Source organism: Heterocephalus glaber, unplaced genomic scaffold (assembly GCF_053883595.1).
Source record: "Heterocephalus glaber isolate CG9 unplaced genomic scaffold, H.glaber_assembly_v1.0 deba00001454, whole genome shotgun sequence".
Lineage (NCBI taxonomy): Eukaryota > Metazoa > Chordata > Mammalia > Rodentia > Bathyergidae > Heterocephalus > Heterocephalus glaber.
In genome coordinates this window covers 17,768,053-17,782,685 of record NW_028258303.1, presented here as the reverse complement: position 1 = coordinate 17,782,685, position 14,633 = coordinate 17,768,053, and the positions used below count along the sequence as shown (strand labels likewise).

Sequence of the window (14,633 nt, the reverse complement as noted above, 5' to 3'; positions counted from 1 at the left end):
CTCTGTGTATTTTCTACCTTAGAGCCAGGTGACAATGGACTAAATCCTCCAAAACCAAAGCCATGAGTCAAATAAGACTTCTTCCTTAAGGTGTGAGTTTCAGGTATTTTGTCCCTTTGATGCTAAGGGTGACCTAATACAAACTCACAAGGTAGTCTATCAAGAAGGGGTAGGAATTAGGGTCTATATTCTTGAGAAAGTGGTCTATCTGCTTTTCTGTTTAAAATGCTATCATAAAAGACCAGCAAATTCTTAGCTATGATGAAGTTATGTTCAACTAGAGTAAATCAGCCACAGCTAAGAGTTGTTCTAGGTAGAAGTGTGTCAAAGTAAAATATACTGTAGCTCCACACAGATTTCCTTTCTTCTATGAGTTCTGCTTGATGAATGCCCTTAGCTCTCAACCCTCTTGGGAGCTTGCCCTTGGCTGGCAAGAGTCATGTTGCCCGGCATCATACTTCCTTTCCAGGGCAACCTTTTGTATCACCCTAGCATGGGATGAGTCTATGCCCGCTGCAAAGGCCCCTGTTTGGCTGGCTGAGATCTCTATTGAGCCTTACCATAGCCTAGCCTCTTCCTCTGCTCCACCCTGCATCCTTCCCTTTCCTTCTATAAGCAATGACCTGAGAACACACCCGATAAACCTTCTGCTTGCTAATTTCCATCTTCCACTCTGCTTTGTAGGAAATCTAACCTGTGACCTGTGTCTTCAGATTTTTTCCCATCATCATGAGTGCCCAATGTTCTCATGACCTAACTCCTCATTTTTCTCCTGTGGAATATGCTTTCAAATTTATTATTAAAAGCTCAAACAAACAAAATTTGCTTTTGGAAAGAATCTGATAAATTTATCCCTTTTGGGGATTAAGAGACCAATGAAACACAAGATGTGAAATTCTAGTTTCCTTCCCTGTAGTGACCTCTACACTTTTCCAGCCCTCGTGAGTTGACTGTTGTGATTCTTCCTTATGCTAAAACAGAGCTCCTAGAAAGTGACTTCTCAGCCATCCACATATAAATGGACAAAAGCAAAGCCTTACCTTTGTAAATTTATTTGGGGAAATTGCTAAAACTGTCTATGTCTAATATGGTTCACCTCATGCTAGTCACCCTGCTAATAGGGTTAGAAGTCAGTGCTTTCAAAAAGACATTGTGCTTTATCGTGCCTGTGCTTTTGTGTCAAATGCAGCATCATGCAAACTTGGTGCAGGTGACTCATTAGGAGTTTCTCCTACAGTACAAAAATACTGATGCAGTAATCAAGAAGGTCATAGCATGGGTAAGCCAACATGTTTTCAGTCTTTCATTTTCAGTGATTAAAGTGAACAAGTTATCAGAAGGTTTAGATACCCCAACCAAGTCATTTACAATAGCTGCAATTAGGAGACTGGGATGTCAAGTTAGTCTTTTAAAGAGAATGAAATGAGACTGACCAAGCGTATAAGTGAAATCCCCTATGAAAATGGCTAAATTAAGAGTATGGACCATCACTGATTCATTCCATTCCCTGGTTCACACTCATTGTAGGTGTTAAGATTTCACTGCACATTTGTCCTTTGGCTTTGTACAAATGCAACCTTTAGAGCTACTTGTATAATTTCTTTCTTTTTTAATGAAGCTAATTGCACCCATCTCTGACACTCATTTCTCCTTCAAGCATGTTTTTCAGGTCACCTGAGACTGTTAACAAAAGTTGAATGGTATTGTTTAACTTCCAAGATCATTTCCTCTGGGGTTACTGCACTAATGTCTGAATTCTTAGACATGTTTCTTCATTTACTCTCCCTAGGGTAGCGGGGCTGGTGTATCTTAAACTTAGTTAAAAATACAATTATGATCCTTTGAGGTGCCCCCACATGGAGTCTTCAGCAGCTAGAATTGTGTCCTCCCGAGGTTCTGACACCTGTTTAGGATAGAGAGTGACACTTATTCAGGAGCAGAAAGGGATATTCCTACCATTAGATTTCTTTTTTTTCTGGAAAACACCTAGTTGTATTCACCAGGGAATTGGGATCATTTTCATAACAAGTCCTTTTAGAAGTTAGACCATTTGATTTCAGCTGGGGGGAGTTTTGTTCTCAAGGCACTTTTGATAATATCTGGAGACATATTCAGTGGTGACAACTGAGGGTGGAATTGTGTGCATCTGGTGGGTAGAAACCAGAGGTGCTGCAGCACATACTACAGGCATACCATGCCTCCCTCTCCTCACCTCCCTGCAGCGAAGAACTGTCTGGCCTTAAATCTTCATAGGGATGACTGAAAAATCCTGATTTAGCCAAACCAAGTGGACAATAGATATGTGCTTACAGAGATGTATTTTATTATTACTTAGGAGTCTTTTATGCTTCTCCATTGCTCTCTCTGAGCTTCATATTATACTGCTGCTATGTGGGAGTCTGCCTTTCTAGCATCACACTTCCAAAGTGGTGTGTTGGGATAAGGACTGCAGTTTTTTTCTGATATCGTCTTACTTGCGTCTATTCTCACATAATTACTGGATATATTGGTTACCTCACAAGGGGTGCACAAGGGTGTAGTGGAGATGGATACATTAGGAATATATATTAGTTGTGTAACTAAAGAAGAGGTAGAAAAATTTAATGAAGAAATCTCAATACCATTTATGTGGGTGACCACAGCTGAATAGCCTTTCATAGGATCGTTCAAAAGGAGTAAGCTTATGTATAAATCCCCATGTAGGCAGGAACGCTAGAGACCTTTTTGAGTGGTTCATCAGGCCACTTGGAGCTGTGCACAAATAGTAAAAAATCAGTCACAGGGAAGGGAGGATGTTAAGGATGTTAAGCACTAGTTCCTTTGTGCAGACTCCGACATCTCTAAACATGGAGAAGCTCTGCCCTGCCAACCAGGCTCATGACATGACAAGTGTCATTTGAAAGATTTGGAGGTTGCTTTTTTTTTTGGTACTATTGGGGATTGAACTAGATTACCCAGCTGAGAACTAGATCCCCAACCTTTTTTTATATTGTATTTTGAGGCAGGATCTCACTAAGTCACTATGTTGCCCAGGCTGATCTCAAACTTACAGTCCTCCTGCCTCAGCCTCCCAGAGTGCTTCAGTTACCTTGTTTGTGAAATGAAGATAAACTAAAATTCTTTTCCTCATAGGGTAATTTATAGTCCTTCCTTAGTGTTCCAACTTGGGTAGAGTGGCTTTGCTAATGGTGAAGGCAGACGCATTTTAAAATCCAGAGAAAGCAGGGGAGTTATAGGAAGTCATGTTTACTCTGGACCGGAAATGAACAGGGAAGGTCAATATCATTACGCTTTGGCAGTTCTGATGTGTTTTCCACCTTTCTGTTTTGCAGACCACCATTTTCAGCTCATTGGGCAGTGAGAAATCCTTATCTGACTGCAAAAAGGTAAGCAGGCATCTGAGATTCCAGCATTCTGTGTGAGGAAGGGAGGCTTCCGTGTCGGTGACACTCTACTGAACTGCTTTGGTATCAGTGAGAGTGTTCTGATGGCATATTAGGAACCTGCTTTTCTTTCCGAGATGGAAAAGTGAATAGTTCACTCGCAGGATGTAGGAAACTGTGTTATTGTTTGACAGCATTTTGTTGCAGGGAAGCTCTCGTTCCATGTATTTTTTATCTCACTATTATCTGACATTTTATTCCATAAGATGAGCATCAGGGGATTTGAGGGCATGGTTTGTAAACTGCATTACAGGCTTCTATATCTTTGTTTGCAAATTTAAATCTAATAAACCTAAACCTAATATGATAGTAAAATGATTTTGTATTTTGAAACCTGATCATATAGCATAAAAATCTGGTTTGGGTTCACTACCGTCTTGTTTGAAAAGCAGTCATGCTTTGCAAAAGGATTGGCTTCACTAGCATCTGATGGAAGATGTCCCTGTAATAGATCATGTCTGAAGACTGCCTGCTATGGCAGCGTGGCGAATCCCCACCTCTCGGGCCAGTGCTCACTTTTATCCGCCTCTTTAATCTCAGATTTAACTAGATCTGCTTTTTCTGGGGGGCTGGGGGAAAGAAGTGATTTCACAGTCCAGAAAACTCAAATAAATTTTTTGACATTGTCTATTGATATGGAAAACCAGGTGCATAAAGAGTTGACCTGCCTCTAATACATTTGTTACTCAGCATTTCTTAGAATTCTATACTGTGACATTATCTGCTATGCTGTTTCTGTTTTTCATGTTGCTTGATGTGGAAGTGGGTAGCAGGGATACTTATCTTTAGAGGTGGTGTGAGGTCCCACTGCTCAGAATAGTATCCATTTTGTTATTTTGATAGTTGTTCTACTTGCCTATTACATCTCTAGTTTGATTGAGTCCTGCTATGTTTGTCTTGATGTCTACATTGAATTGGGAGCTGTTTGAGAATGAGGGCCATGTGTTATTTTTAGAATCATAGATCTTGGAGAACAGAGAGACGTTAGGGGACCTCTAGTCTCACCTGTTTCTCAGGATGGAACTGCTCTTGATACTATTTAAAGACAGACCTTTAACCTCTACCTTATTCTATTGAGAGGGAACCTGATGTGACTGGTTGTCCTCACTAGAGATCATCCAGAAAATTAGAAGGTTCACCATTTTCCAGAGCCAATATCTGCCTCTTTTAGGTTTCTGCCTAGTTATTTAGGTATAGAGGTAGTTAATATGCTAATGATTTTCCTTGTCATTTCTAGTAGGACACTGATAGCATTGATTTCCAAGAACGTGGACTGTGGGAGACCTGGCTGTCTGGTTGTGAAACCTAGCTCTGCCACTTGCTACTTATGTAACCTTAGGTTGGTTCAAAACCTATAGGCGCCTCATTTTTGTCATCTGTAAAATGGGACTAATAATTGTACCTACTTTGTATAGTATATTAATAATACATGTAAAGCGCTCACAACAATGCAGAACACACCATAAGTGCTGTGTTAGTTATTATTATTATTGCTTTTAGACCAAGTTATCTTTTTCATTGGACTATACATAAATTTTATTTTATTTTACTCAGATTTTATTTTTTGTTTTTGGTACTGGAGATCGAACTTGGGACCTTGTGCTTGTGAGGCAGGCCATGGCACCACTGAGTCAGTTTTCATTTTTTATTAGTACACATTTGCATTATATAATGATTACATTCACTGTGGGGAGTTGGGACATGTATGTAACAGATCGCAATTCTTTATTTCATCCCCTTTCTCTCCCTTCTCTCTCATCTCCCTCCATCTTTTCATAGCCTTCACATATGAAAAAGATCTCCTTACTTCCTATTATCTGTCTTTTATTTTGCTATTTATATTTTGAGTTTCTCATATATACCATGAGATATTTAGGCTTGTGTGTCTGATTTATTCCACTTAACATTATGGCCTCAAGGTGCATCCATTTTCCTACAAATGACTTAAGTTTATCCTTCTTTATGGCAGAGTAGTACTCCTTGTGTATAAGTACATTTTACCCATTTATCAGTTAATGGGCATATGGGCTGTTTCCTTTGGCACAGTCTTTATTATTGATATCCAAATTTGTGTATCATTCCCCAGATGTAGCCCATCTGGCATAAAGCAACATGGAACTTCTCACTTATAATTCAGCAAGCTTAGTTTATACACCCCGTAGATGTCAGGTACAATGTAAGGCATGGATATGGTGGGAGGGCAAGCAGTAGGCTTTCTTGAGTGTAACACTAGCAACCTACTAATGGTGTAAGGTGTCACAGTTTCTATTTGTGAACCATATCCGCTGTTGGCCACTTGAAGTTTGAAGTCCTTGCATATGCCCTGTGACATTTCCACGTATGCTGCTCTTAAAATATGACTCTTGTTTATATCTTTGCACATGATTCTTTGAGTATAAATGTAGGGCACTTCATTGATTCCTGTTTGAAATTTTTTGATCTATCAAGCTAACTCATAAACTCAGTCTGTTCTTCAACTTATTTACTACTTCTCCCAGGTCTGTGTGGTGCACAAATCAGAGCAGCACAGTTTCTCATCCATCTCAGCTAAGTATTTGCTCAGCACCAGCCATTTGACATGCACAGGAATGTCCTGGTGAATGAGTCATGCATGGGTTATTTTTACTTTTTTGGAATGAGTGGACACTCATTAAACAAGTAATTAGCAAAATCATGATGGATAGAAATATTATTACTTTAAGTTGAGACTTTACAGAAACTCATACCAAGATTACTTCACCTATCAAGAGGCCAGGGAACACTTCCTGGAGGAAATGATATTCAAGTACACATACAAAGAATGAATGCTTTTGGCCTGCGTGAAGACAAGGTAGAGAATAGCAAGTGCAAAGACCCTGAGGTGAGATGGAGAGAACTATAACAATGTAGTGTCTGCAAATCACAACTTGAAACAGAGAAGATGAGCAGTGAGCCAAAAAGGATCAGCAGTGATAAGCAGTGCCTGGTGCAAAAATATTAAGAGTTGTATTTATTTCGAAGGTAATAAGAAAATTTTAAAGGGCTTCAATTTGAGAAAATAGGTATATGCAACATAATAAGATCTTTATTTGAAGATTACTTGGTTGCCAACAGAATAAGCAAGACTTTTGACACAAAGGGTGGGTATAAGATTGCTGCTATAATCTAGGCAAGAGGCGGTAGTGACCAAGAACAGAGTAATGGGGGTGGAGGCCAAGAAAAATTGGGATGATAAAATCAATAGGATATAATCATAGTTTGCATATGGGGCAGGGAAGGAGCTAAAGATAATTTCCAGATTTCTGCCATGGACAAATGAAGTGGTATTTGTGCTATTTTTGGAGATAGGAACTAAAGGGAAGAAGTTGATGAGTTCAGAGTGGCACAGGTCAGTTTCGCAGCATCTGTGAGGTCTCCTGGTAAGGATGGCCAGCAGACAGCTAGGTGTGTAGACTTACAATTCAGGATAGCACTCTGGGTATGGGAGGAATATGCGTGGAGAAAATGACTGAACGAGTGGGAATGGATGAGATCACCCAGATATGGATGAGATCACCCAGGTATATAGAGTTGAAGTTTGTAGAGTTTGCAAAAATCTTGAGAAGAGTTAATATAAGAGCTAGGAGAAGATTATGAACTTTGAAGGAAACCCAGAAACTATAGAGGCACACCTATAATCACAGCTCTCTGAGAGCCTGAGACAGGAGGAGGATCCCAAGTTCAAGCCCACCCTGGGCAATTTAAAGACTTAATGAGACCCTGCCTTAAAATAAGAAATCAAAAAAGGGCTTAGGGCATAACTCAGTGTGAAAGCCCTAGGTTCATTCCCCAGTACTGTGAAAAAAAAATGTGATGTCTTGGAAATCAACTCAATAAAAAAGATGTAGTCACTTGTCTCAAAACTTTGCTGAGATGTCAAACACAATAAAGACTGTATTGTCCACTAGCTTTATTAATACCACAGGCTATTGTTGGTTTTTTATTGGTATCACAGCGTTGGGCATAGGAGCCAGATTGCAGTGGACTTAGGAATGAGAGGGGTGAGGAAATAGAAGGTAACAGAGGCTTCCTCAAAAGAATTTATTGCGAAAGGAAGGAAAGAGCTAAGTAGTTGGATAAAGGTTTTGAGGCTGAAGGAGTATATTTTAAGGAGGGACATTTACATGTGTTTAAAAGCTCCTACCAAGAAGACAACTGAAAGGGAAACGGTGAGTGCTCAATAAAAGAGAGGGGAATATCCACTGAGTGAGGTCACTGAGAAGACCAGACTTTGGATGCAAAAGCACGGAATTAAGCTGAGCTAGTTTCGGGGCATACCTTGCCCTATAATAGGAGTGAGAGAGGGAGGAGAGGAAAAGAATTCATGTAGGTAAGAGTTGTGGAAGATGGGAGCAAAAATGCAAGAAATGCAGTCATGCAGTTAAATGACTCTGATCAAATTATCTACTTTTGTCTTTTGTTTTTGGCAGGAAGGTGGAATGATTGTTCGAGCCCTTTGAGTCTGCACAACTATATCATTTGATCACTAGTTAGAATATTTAGAAAAGGAATATTATGAGTTGGTTACATAAATCTTATTATTTTTTCCATTTTATAGACAGGGAAATCCAGAGGGGCTTTAAGATATATTATTTCTATAATATTTCTTTAATCTATAGATATTTTGCACAGATAGTGCTATTCACATGAACAGAATCTGGATCTACTGCAAGAAAATTCCTCTCAAATAATGAAATTTCTTTTGAGCCCAAGTTCCTATTTTTACCTTGGTGTCCCACAGAACACGTGCAACTGTAAACAAATCTCTTCCACATCCTGAACATTCTTCTCTTATTTCACCACCTCACTTAAGGCTTCACCATTCCAAACTAGGAGCCTCAGTATCATCCTTGTTTTCTCTCTGTACTTCTCACAACCAACCAACTGTCCAATCCCGTAAGTTTCACTTTATAAAGTTTCTGGAATTTCCTCCTGCCCCTCACCCTCCTTTGAAAGATTGCAGCAACTCTCTCCTTGCTCTTCCCTTATACTATGTTTTCCCTTATCCACTTCATTTTCCAAAATGCTGTTAAAGTTACTTTCTAAAAAGCAAACAAACAACAGTTCATACAACAGTTCACACATCAGTTCATGTCAAACTGTTACTTAAGAACATGTAAGAGATTTTAGCTTTATTTGAAATAAACTTTGCCTCTCCTTCTTATTCCCATCGTCTCCAGCTTGAGATGTTTTTCCCATTAGCTGTGTTACTGATATCCAAATGTTGGGCAGAGAAGGCAGATTGCCATGTGTTCAGGTGCCTGGAGTCTGGATGTCTTGAGCTGATTGCTCCTGGATGTGTTAACTCTTTGATAACTTTGCACTTGTATACAAATTGTTTCCTTCTCTGGAATGTTTTCCTCTCCCTCTTGTTGGCCTGGAAAACTTTTACTCTTCCATGGAGTAACTTGTCATATTGTCACTTTCTTTTCTTGACTTTTTAGATTTCTCTAGAAAGATTAGAGGTCGTACTTCCTAGGTTCATGACATTTTGCTCTTAGTCTTGGTACAGGTCAAGTATCTCTTATCTGAAATGCCTGGGCCCTGAAATATTTCAGATTTTGGATCCTTTTCTTTTGGAATGTTTACATACATAATGAGATATTTTGGGGACAGGATCCAAGTTTAAATATAAAACCTATTTATGTTTCTAATGTGTCTTATAACCCGATGATACTTTTATACATTTTTAGAGCACCTGTGTTTTGACTGTGACCTGTCACATGAAGTCAGATGTGGGATTTTCCACTTGAGACAGCTTGTTGGTGCTCAGACTGTTTCTGATTTTGGAACATTTTGGATTTCAGATTTTTGGGCTAGAGAAGCTCAAATTGGGTAACAACTAGCACCGATCACACAACTTGTCCACTGTTTACTGTGTTCCCAGCTCCTTAAGGAGTGCTTCATGTGTACAGACTCATTTGATTTTTATGACAAGTATTTGAGGTGAGTAACATTGTTGTTGCTGAAGGTGAAGAAGCCAAGATTGTGAGGGATTAAGGAACGTGTTTGAGGTCACTGCAGTGTACTAGTAGATGTTGGGATGGGGATGTGTCTAGGGCCAGAACCTTTGCTTTTAGCATTTTATTACCTCCTCCCACAAGATTTTTAATACTTATTTATGGCTCCTACTTCTGCTTAAACTGTTAGCACTTAGAGAGGAGGAACAATGACTGATTCTGTTAGAAATAGTTCACAATACCTCACAGTAGTAAGAACTCAGAAAGGTCTATTCAATGAATGGATTCACTATGTACATGAACGTCAATAAATGTGAGATCATTCTGGACCATTTTGTTCTAAAAGGTAATTTTTTTTCCCTTTTCACAGGAGTCAAGAGAAGAATAATTATATTCAGGACTTATTTATGATGGTCATCTCTGCACTAGCATAAGGTGTTAATAAATAGCTGGGGAGATTGAAGTGTTTAGTTTAGCCAAAGATGTCAAATCCCCCAAGTCTGCCTCCCAAACACTGCTTTATAGAGTTGTAAGAGCCCTTGTTCTTTTTTTTAATGGAGTTTTTCCTTAGGGCATATATTGACATGTTAGTGTGATAAGGATACTGGAAAAAGTGCAGAAAAGCACAGTGTGCAGTGAGACCACTGTATGAAACATGATTGCATAAAAAGTGATTTAGCCTATTTTAACCTTTAATAATTGAAAATAACCAATCTTTCCCTTAAAACTATAAAGTATGACATTTTAAAATTATTTTTATTCTACCACTATCTAAAAAATCCTAAAAAAAGAATTTATACCTGGGTAATAATATGCAAGTATGTGTTTGTATATATATTTAATTATACCTATCAATACATACACATACACACACAGACACATTTCTTTGTAAGCCATTTTAGCCTATCAGATATGTCTAAAGTTTAGAAATGACATTAATCCAGATCAACAAGAGCCCTTGTTTTTATTTTGAGCCCAAAACCAGTTTACTTGTTAACTTAGAAAACCTAGAAACATTTGGAGGAGATGCATGAATTCATTCATTCATTCAGGATTATTGGTGGAATGTCTCCCATTATAAAGCAGGTATTATGATTAACATGTTAAAGATGAAAAATGAATGTGCTGAGACATGATAGGAGCTACTACAGAGCCATTTTAAGGTCAATTCCAACAACTGCAGGATAGGTCCAGTTCATATACTCTCAGGTTTCCCTTGACAACCTCCCCATCCTATGCTTTTTCACTGAAGTTGACATCTGGCGGTATGTGTTGGGTAGATAAGCACCAAGGACAATCTTCAACTATGTCTGTCCCACAGTGTCTCAAGCCACCTATTTTATGTCCATTGTTTATGTCTTTGTGTCTTGGTGCTTTTACATCTCTCAGTGCAAGATGCTTTAATCCGGTTAGTTTAACTCAACAGTTTTTGTGCATGGCCATTCTGACACAGTGCCACTGAAGGTGAAGTATTTAAATTTGAAAGTAATACACAAAAGAGATATTCTCACTCCTTTCCCGACCCTCTCTCTGTTCCCTGTGACTCCACCCTGGGGTACAGATCAGAGAGAGAATGGAGGTGATGGACTGGTGAGGGTGATGAATAAGGTGAGGCTGAGGGGCAGATGAATCCCAGGGGTGGCCTAAAGTGTTTCACAGATTACTTGGAAATGAGAAACAGTGATGGTTCCACTTTGGTATCACAATGCCCTGCTTCTTTGTGCTGTAATTTCTGTCTACGTGCAGGAACCTAAGATCTCATCCAGAATCCTTGTGTATAATCATAAAAAATGGGATCCACAAGTTAGAAGTTTATTTTAAAAATTCATCTACCATTTTGATGATTTATTGTACTTTCCCGTGGGAGGTCTCTTTCCTTTCTTTGTATATCTCTTCCCACACTTTTGATACCATAACAAATATGTGTGTATATATATGTGTGTGTGTGTGTGTGTGTGTGTATATGTGTATATATGTATCTATATATATGTGTGTGTGTGTGTATATATATATATATATATATATGAATGAAAACCTTCAAAGGTAGTTTAGGAAATTTTAGATTAAAAATTATTTTTCAAGGTTGTTTAAAAATATTTAGGAAACATATTCCTATCATGTACAAAAGTATTAATTTTAGAACATGTGAAAACTTAAAAGAAATCCATTTCTTGGCAGTGATAATCATGTGGGATTATTTGTGGGTGTGTTGTCTATTCTAACAAACCAGGGCATTGACTTGGGTCCTTCCACTATTGTTAAAGATATGTATGTGTGCGGAACTTGTGCCATGGGTCTCTCAGCCCACTGGATGGAGTTTTATTTTTAATAGACACCAGTGATGCTGCACTCACATAGACAAGGTAATTTTCCTTCAGGATGAGGCAACTAAGAATGTAGAATGTCAAGGGCTCTGGGAAGAGTCAAGCACTTCATCATTGTCATTGAATGTGTCTCTGGGTAAACATAGGTTGAGACAGTAAAATCACTGGTTAACATCTTGATTGACCGTTGGTTCCTCAGCCTTTTGAAACTATACTATATTTGTCTTACTATATCTGTTTAGATGGTGCTCATTGACCTCTCTGAGATTCCCATAACTCCTTGCTTTTGGCAGAATCTCCAGGCTGGCAGGTCATGGTGGCTTCTTCCCATGCCCCAGGAAAAGGCACAAACATGAAGTCACCCTGTCAGCATTGAGGAAATTCCTCAGCTCTCCCCTGGAATGATAAAATCCCATGTTTCAGAGCAGTCACAGCGAAGACTATCATTTCAAGTACATTAAATGCTGCTTATTTTTAAAATAGAGCTTTGGGAAGTAAAGAGGCTCATTTTTGGCAGGGTGCTGGTTTTCTGCCTTGCTGGGAGGTGCCAGTCCTGGCTCATGGGAAGGAAGGCTGCGTCACTGCTGGATCAAGAGGTCTTGAGCCCTTTGTCTGTGCCTGCTCCTCCTTCCCTCGCCCAGAAAAGGCAGAGCTCCTAGCACTCACTTACAGTATTAGGGAGAAGAATACTGATTCTGGGTCCCATATACTCTCCTCTTGGGTCTTACTGCCTGGTTTTGGTTTTTCTTACTGCATGTCTATCCCCTTCTCCTGAGAGGCAGAAGAGCACAGGCTTTGGTTCTCTACTTCAGTGATTGAAATCCTTGTTTCACTACCCATGAGCTCTGCAGATGAATCATAAAACCTTCCTAAAAGTAGAATGAATATCCATTTCTATATTTCCAGCATCTGCCCCAGTTTTGAGCACACAGTGGACATTTAGTAATGCTTACTAACTTATAACTTTGGCCTAGTATTATTTCAACAAATGCCTCCAGAAGAAAGCTTAAAACAGAAGAGAAAGAAAGGGGAAGAGTCTTCTCTTTGTATGTCTTCTTTTGCCTGTACCTAGGACATTCATGTGTAGGAAACAATACCTTATGGGCTATTAGAGATGTAGAATAAAATGTAAAATATCCCTCCCCCTCAATAAAATGGATCCATTGCCTTTTCTAAATGTTAGTCCCTCTTGCCCATTTGCATTCTCCTGTGTTGGGGAAGTGTCCTTTAGGATGTGATCTTGTCTGAATAGAGGCAACTGGGTAGGAAGGGTGGGCCTATGGCCTCCTCCTTCATTGAAAGGGGGCATTGGTGGGTAGAGGCCCTGGCCTCATGAATAGGAAGTGCTACTGGAAACATGCACTTTGCTCCCAGTGTGGTAGCCATGGAGATAATTTCATGGAGTGAATACTGGCGATTCTTCCATAATGTTACAGTGTTATATCCCTAGGCTAGGCATTTTTTATCCTTAAGCTTATGATAATGAAATTTTCAAAGGGAAAGCCTCGTATATCTGAGGTCAAACCAAGTAGTCATGGTTTACAGGATTAAAATCGGTTATTGAAAATAATAGTCTCATGACCAGAAGAGATGCATGCCCTGTTTCTATGTATCTCCTACCCTAAGCAAGAGTCAAGGCATACATTATAATCATTGCTTTTGTCAAGGTGTAATTTACATTGAGTAAAATGTAGTGATCTTAAGTTTAAAGTTTTATGACACCAATTTTTAAAATGTCACAGCAGAATCCCAACAGCAGCACTTACCTGGTGCCTTTCTGGGTGTGGGCCTCTGCCTGAGTAGGACCTTCAAGGACACACAGGAGTAAGATGCAGACTGCCCATGCTGGAGCTCACCCATGAGTCTCTCCCAGTAGCTGCAAGGACTGCCAGCGTCACTTCAGTATAAACAGTGCATTCAGACCCAAGGTTTGTATGCCTCAGTGACTGTCTGCAGCAGCAAGTCTTCTAATAAGAAGGAAGGTAGTTAAGGGCAAATGTCATGAAATAAGTTGCTCTAATCCCCCCTTGAGATGTAATTATCATGGCTGCATCTGCAGGAAAAGAAGTTTCAAGCATGTGACCTTTATGGCTTGTGGTTCGGAGATAACTGCCCATGTAATACACATTTGAAGATATATTGGAATCAGTAGTAATTAGCAGTGCTCCCCCTCCACGTGCTACCATAAACATGGATTTTTGTCACTGCAACACCAGACTCCCAGAATGGTTTAAAGGGACAGCAGAAATAAAGGAGTGTAGGCTTATGATTGTGCAATTTTTGTGGAGTTTCTTGTGAGTAAATGCTATAAATTGTATTCTATTCAGCTGTATAATTGCTAGCTTGATTCTACTTCTTTCTTTGTTAAGAACTAAAGATATTATGGTGACCTTTTGGTTGGAAATTGTGTTTCCCTTTTGAGTTACAGTTTTTCCTTTTGGTGGCTGTGTTATTGAGCCTCAAGGGGACCAGAGCAACTTTTTCTCCTTCCATATTATCTATTTTCCTTTCAGATTTTTCAGTCTTACATAAAAAATACTGGGCTATAGTTATTTAAATATTAGCATCACACAGACACACACACACCTTAATTTTACATAATCCATTCTGGAGGACAAACTTTCATAGAGACATTTTATCTTGTTTTCCGAGTTTACAGCAAAGTCTTCTAGATATAAAGAGAAACAGAAGGAAAAGAAAAGATGAATCAATATGAAGAATGATGTAGAGTTCCTAAAATTGGATCTGTTTACTGGTTTGCAATTCTTTTGATAAAAGTGGAGTAGTCAGAATACTTAATTTACCTCAATTAAGAATGATCACTGTGGCTATGGTTGCTCAAAATAGGACCAAGTTACTTTACAACTGAGCTAATTGCATCCTCTGAT

The 14,633-nt window shown here is 39.1% G+C and overlaps 1 protein-coding gene across 5 annotated transcripts in view; it reads left to right on the top strand.

Moving 5' to 3' along the window:
• Positions 1–14,633, top strand: part of Rasgef1b (RasGEF domain family member 1B) — a 598,312-nt gene that overhangs the window by 219,908 nt on the left and 363,771 nt on the right. For all 5 annotated transcript variants that reach the window (XM_021260972.2, XM_021260973.2, XM_087215906.1 and 2 more), the window contains one exon: positions 3,333–3,386. In XM_021260972.2, coding sequence (XP_021116631.1) covers positions 3,333–3,386 — 54 coding nt within the window. The remainder of the gene's footprint in view (positions 1–3,332; positions 3,387–14,633) is intronic.